Source organism: Symphodus melops (genome assembly GCF_947650265.1).
Source record: "Symphodus melops genome assembly, chromosome: 13".
Classification (NCBI taxonomy): Eukaryota; Metazoa; Chordata; class Actinopteri; order Labriformes; family Labridae; genus Symphodus; species Symphodus melops.
In genome coordinates, this window is record NC_136703.1 from 6,173,061 (window position 1) to 6,179,408 (window position 6,348).

At 41.1% G+C, this 6,348-nt stretch overlaps 1 protein-coding gene across 1 annotated transcript in view; it reads right to left on the minus strand.

Moving 5' to 3' along the window:
• celsr3 (cadherin, EGF LAG seven-pass G-type receptor 3) overlaps window positions 1-6,348 on the minus strand; it is a 102,801-nt gene that overhangs the window by 66,406 nt on the left and 30,047 nt on the right. Inside the window, exon 3 of the mRNA XM_079359739.1 lies at window positions 4,201-4,489. Within this exon, the coding sequence (XP_079215865.1) occupies window positions 4,201-4,489 (289 nt within the window). The remainder of the gene's footprint in view (window positions 1-4,200; window positions 4,490-6,348) is intronic.

A 6,348-nucleotide genomic window follows, 5' to 3' on the forward strand; every position in this document is an offset into this window, starting at 1 on the left:
TCTGTTTCATCTCTGTTGGACAGACAGGTGTTAAACCGTTAGCTTACAGTGTGAACACAAGCAGCGAGCTTCTGGGACAGATGAGCCAGGAGGAAGGGCCCAGTTTGAATGTTTGTTTACAAGCTGCAACGTACAAAGCTCCTGACTCTACCTTAAAGGTGTGAACACTGTCAACAAGTAGGCCCACTCTCTATAACTGTGTCTATAATCTCTATAACACACACAGTATAGTTTCATATCAGCACTGGCGCTGAAGCTGAACGATAAACAACCCCAGCTGGAACTGAGCCTCATGCTGTTCTCTACATCTCTGTGGTTGACCCCATGCATGCGGTGTTAACCTTCCACACAGCAGGGGTCACTGCCTCATGTGCAAAGATGTTTTTAACCCTGGTTCAAAGCATTTTCGTTTTCCCAGGGTTAAAAGAGAAGAATTACAAGTCAGAAGAATCACAGACTCCTTTATGTGTTTTAGCCTTTGTCTTAGTGATGAAGACATTCAGTCGAACCCTTAAAGAGACAGAACATTCAACACGTTCACATGCCTGTCAGACAAGTACAGTTACCCAGCAAAAGAACTGCTTAGGCCCTGTTCACACGGAGATGCTGTGACAGTAAAACGAAACAGTTGAGTATCGGATTGGCCTTTCGTTCACACGGCGTCGGTGTTTCACGGGGGTGAAAACGCAAGCTTTTGAATTCGAGCTCCAGGGTGGAGCGAAACTGATACGGGGGGCGTATCGCAGCCATGTGAACGAAACGAAGCGAACTCTCTGGCTGCGATGACCTCACCACATCCCCCCCCCCTAGAATTGGACATACGCAGTAGCCGAGAACAAATGTGCCGAGAAGCTATGTGCTTTAGCAGCTATTCGCGTTGTATAGTCCTTGATATGATACATTGTGTGTGTCGCCGCCGAAAGAGCATCGGAAACTTGCGGCAAATAGTTCAACCTTTACCCAAGCACAGGGCGACCATACGCAGCATTTGGGTAAGACTTAGGAGAACTACTAATTGGCCGGGCGTGAGAACTACATCGTTTTCACTCAGGCAAGACCTGCCGTGTAGACGGCCTGTACTTCGAATCCGGAGTCGTTTTGCTGTGTTTCACAGCCCCATTTACACGGAGACGCTTAGTCAGCATTAGTCAGCATTAGTCAGCATTAGTCAGCATTATATCTGAAACCTCTACTTAATAAATATACAGTTTATTTAGTTAAGGCGTTACCCAGGATACTTTTTTAAATGTATTCAGAGTTTCACTTTATATTATTTTTAATAAGGTTCAGTTAAAGTTGTCTGATTGGTTTTTTCACTAATTGTACAACAAATGTTAAGTGATCATATCACAAAGTGTATAAAATTTTGTTTTCATTTTCTATTACGTGCATTTTCTGACAAAGCACTTCCTACCAAAGAGGATTAAAGCAACTGATGTATACTCTTTATTAGGAGACCCCTCCTCTTTTCCCTCTATCATTCAAGAGGGATCTTTTTTCCATAAAACATCTGGCGTGTGTGCTGTTTATTGATGTAAATTTAGTCAGGTTTGTTGGAAGCTAAAAATACTAATCAGTCAATGGAAAAAGAGAGTTTCCAGTCTGTGTCAAACCCGAGGCTTTACTGCCTGCCTGTGAGAGCAATCCATAGAGTTTCATTGAAAAGCAATTCAAAGCTAGAGAGAGCATGAGGGGATGGATGAAAGCAGGTTGGATGAAAAATAGAGAAAAAAAAAAAAGAGCGAGGGAGAGAGTAAAGTTGGTTGGGAGATGTCTGGAGATTTCTGCATGTTGCAGAATCAATTCGTCCCTGTTTATTCGTTCTCCTCCTCTCTCCCTCTAGCCCCAAGCCTCGACAAGACACGGCAACAGCCGACGCCTACGCAAGAGAGGCACAACGCCGAGTACCCTGAATCCATCTGATATCCCTCACCTCATGTCCTCCACCTCTCTCTCTTTCATCGCTCTCAGATGTCTCTCACCCCATTTTCCCCCTGAAGTCCTCCCTCTCTCTGAATTCATCCGTCTCCCTTGTGTCTCATATTGCTGTCATAACCATCTACTCTTTGCCATTGCCCTTATCACTCTGCTCTGTACATTGCACTCTTTCCCCTCTCCGTCAATCTTTCACTCTTTCTTCCCTGTGTCCAGCTTCCTCTCCAGCATTAAAGTATTCTCTCTTTGCTTCAACTCCTGAGATCAATTATTTACTCTTTAATCTTCTGTCTCCTCTGTCTCTGTCCTCCCCTTCTCACCCTGTGTGAACAGGGATCCTGCAGGTTAACTGCATGTCAAACTGTGCCAGATCGGTCTTATTAAATCTCTGACTGACAGTTAGCCAGTTTGAGCTACGTCCAAGTGTGCAATGGATGTCTGGTGAATCAGCGCTGTAAGATACGGACAGAAATAAATTCTAGAAGAGACGCATCATTTGTCACTCAAGCTTGAGCCATAGATTGTCACATTTTATTGCCATTCAGGCTTTAGCCATAAAACTATCACGATCTTGTTTTTTTTTTTTTGGTTTTACCTAAAAAGGGAGGCTTACATTTTTTGGTGGGACTTTCCAAGTCATTTTCTAAATGCTTGGTGTTAATTTGCATCAGATGAGCTTGTTTGTGGCTTCATTCATCATCCTCAAAGTTAGAAAACAAAAGCCAAATCATCTGCAAAGGTCTCCCCCTCTTTGAAGCAAAGCAACCGGGTTATTGAGTTCTTAAAGTAAATTCTATTTTTCGACGGAGGACATCAAGAGGGGCTGCATGCCTCACACTGTTAACACATGTCACGTTAACTTTTTCTTTTGCCTATCGTTCGAGGATAACAGGTTATCACTTTCACGGCACCCCAGCTCTATTTATTTCTTTTCTCTTTCACAGCAGACATTATTCTCCGTCGGTGGCAGCTTGAACAATGCTCTTCAGTTGGAAGTGGAAGGACAGTACTGTCTGCTCTTCATGTGCTGGCAAGAAACTGCACACAAACAGGATGAATTTCAGCTACTTTTGCCATGTGAAATGTTCTTTGATCCATCCATTGATTAGAACTGTTCCAAGTGTGTTTGTATCAAATTCATCAAAATCCTTAATAAGATCTCCCAGCTCTCCCTGTCAAAACGTCCAGACTCTTCTCTCTCTGTCTGTCACTGTCTTCCCTTCATTGTCTTTTCTCTGTCTCTATCCCTACCAACTCCCTTTCTTTCTACTGTATTTTTTTCCTACACTAATTTCCCCTCTCCTCCTCTCTCCTTCTGTCTGTCTCGATGGGAGTTCAGAAAACACTCAGTCTTACTCATAAAGGAAAGTGATTCTTCTTACCCCCAGCTCCCTTTGATTGCAAATAAAACGCTATGTGAAATATCCCCCAGACACACACTGACATAGAGTCTATCCTCTCTAACATCCACTCAGTGGTTTGCGAAGGAAAGCAATGCAGCAGTATGAAGGGGCAGAGAGAGAGAGAGAGAGAGAGAGAGAGGGGAGAGAGCAAAAGAGGGAGAAATGAGTCTAGTGTATTGGGAAAAGGAAGGAGTGAATTAAATGTGTGCAAAAGAGGGAAGAAATGAGTGACAGTAAAACAGAGTGAGGAGTCTGTGGTGGTAACACTGGAGGTATGTGTTTGTGTGTTGTATTGTAAAAGACTGGAGAAAAACAGGTAGAGGAGCAGGAAGAGCTCCCAGGAGTCAGAAGAGTGTTTTCTTGTTGTTCTACTCAACGCGACAAAAGAGTGAAAACAGAGCAGATCAAAAACGACTTCAGTCAGTCAGTCAGTCAGAGTTTACCCGGGCAAAGTTTAAGACGAGACCAAAGAAAAACACCCAAATGCATTCACTGCATCCCATCCTTTTTTTCATCTACCACGAATGATCTCAATCTCTTCATACTGTATGTGTGGCCACTCAGAAACTCAGTAACCACAGACATGAAGGTGCACAAACCCCAACCTGTCAAGAGGTTCATGATAACTAACTTTTGCCTATACTTCATAGCCTATTGTGAAACTCACAACACTTTCTCTGAAGTTTTTCAAAGTTAGCACATTTTGTAAATTTAAACATTTCCATGAACCCATGACAGTTCAGCAGAAATAATGGCAATTAGATTATTGCACTTTGAGTAAAAAAACAGAACAGCTAAAATATTGGTGTCACCTCAGCTTTACCACAGTAGCACAAAGACGTGCACAACCTTTCCTACTCACCAGTGAAGTCTTCCCGACAGATACAGGTGTACCCTCCCTCTCTGCGGGCGCACACGCCTCCATTCAGGCAGGGGTTGGAGTAACACAGGTTGATCTCCGTCTCACAGTAATCCCCTGTGAAGCCTACTGGGCAGCGGCAGCGTAAGCCTGCAATGGGGTGTATGGGCCTGAACAGGATGGAGGGCGAGGAGATGAAGGGGGCGGAGCTGTTGAAGCGTAGCACGGAAATGCACTTCATGTAGTTCTGGCAAGGCTCACGCAGACACACATTGTCATCAAACGGTAGAACCTGGAGAGTATGGACAAGAAAAAGAACTGTGTTATCCAAAGAAACATAATTTATCTTTGTTGGAGAACCAAATGCTTTGTCATTTTAGATACATTTCTCTCGCTCAACTTTTTCGTGTGATCATTGTTAAAACACTCTGTCTTACTCATAATGTAGAGATATAATTAACTGCAAGCTAAATTCATTCAATGAACAAAATACCTCAGCAAAGTCAATTATCCAGAAATTGTTATCAGAACAATTTATAATTTATTGAACGTATGTAAGGCTTTGCAGAATTATGAAAAATATCATTATATACAGTATATTAATAATCATTAAACAAAAACTACTAAAAAAGTCAATATTTAGTTGTCATGTTTTTCTAGCCTCTATACCATAAATACAAACAGGTGTCTGCTTTTCCTGCTTGTACATGTTACAATACCTGTGAGTACATCATACCTGCACCTGTGTGTAAAACATTCAGCTTTATGGCGAAGAAGAGCTGGTTTGAAATGAGTTGTTTGAGGATAACATTATCATATAGAAAAATAATAAATACAAAATGTTACATTTTTACAGTGAAACTTTTAAATTTCACAAAAATAGAAATTTAGTTTATTTTCCTTTAAAAAAAATCAAAACATCTGTAAACTTAGATTATTTCAGCTCACAGTATGTTAAGATGTTGTACTGAAAACATCAGTATGACTTGGCATATAAGGGCACTAATAAATCCATGTTATTATTCAAATAAAGGAATAAAGAATTTTATTTTTAGCTTTACGAAATTTAACTAGCCAAATTTATTGTGGCTTTTAGTGTCTTAACGACTGTTGGCATGTTAAACTGCTGTTTAACAATCTGGCATTGTAATCTTAGTATCTTTCTTTAGCTGTTTCCTAACATATTATTGCTAAAATGTCAGCAGAAAACAGGCGTTATTTTCCAGGAGATTTTTGACAGTCCCTCTTCTCTCAGTAAATGTGAAAATCTCTTCAACTTTTTTCGACTCACTGACAGGCCGCCACAGTCCAGATCATAGAGTTAATATACGTATATTATGTATATAGTCCAGATGAAAGAAGTTCTGAGTTGATAGGTTGAAGTATTTGCTGACAGCCCCGTGCTACTTTAATTTGCACGTTTTGCTGCATTCACATGCTGCTCGGGTGCTCCAAGTTTTCGAGTTTCCAAATCGTTCTTCTTCCTACTTTAGTGTGTTCACGTGATTTCCGCTCGGAAAGGCGGAAAGTTGTAACAACAACACAAGGCGGTGTTGATGCTACAAAGAAGAAGCGTGTGTCATGTCTCTGTTACAAGTTAAGCTATATCTGAGCAAAACGTTTATGCTCAATAGGTGAATTAACAACACGTTTGAAAACACATTTTGCCCCCCAGGTGACGAAGAATCTGATGTCAAGTCGGCAAACCAGGCACCTACCGGTAATTATTTTCCAAGTTTCCGAGTTGTTGTTCCGACTGAGCATTTCATATCTCGGAAACTCGTTTATCCGATGTGTCGGAAAACACCTGAATGCACCAAATTCTGTGAGTAAAGCCTCACAGGCTTCTCCGTCTCATTGATGCAGGATTATTGATCAGATTTAAAAACAAAAAAACAAGTCAGACTCATATAAGGTCATCACATAGTTTATGGATAGAGGTACGCCTCATTTTATAAGATTAAAGTTGAATTCATATAACAAAGAGTGTCAAGATCATTTCTTTCTCTCCTGCCTGTGGTCTTTTCACTTAATGCCAGGTCAGAAACAATTTTACACGTGTGTAACCTTTCTATATTCGAGAACATTGAAATTTCAATGATTTTTTACCATGGCAGGACTGTGGTTAAGAGGGCACACCACCAGTTTGTT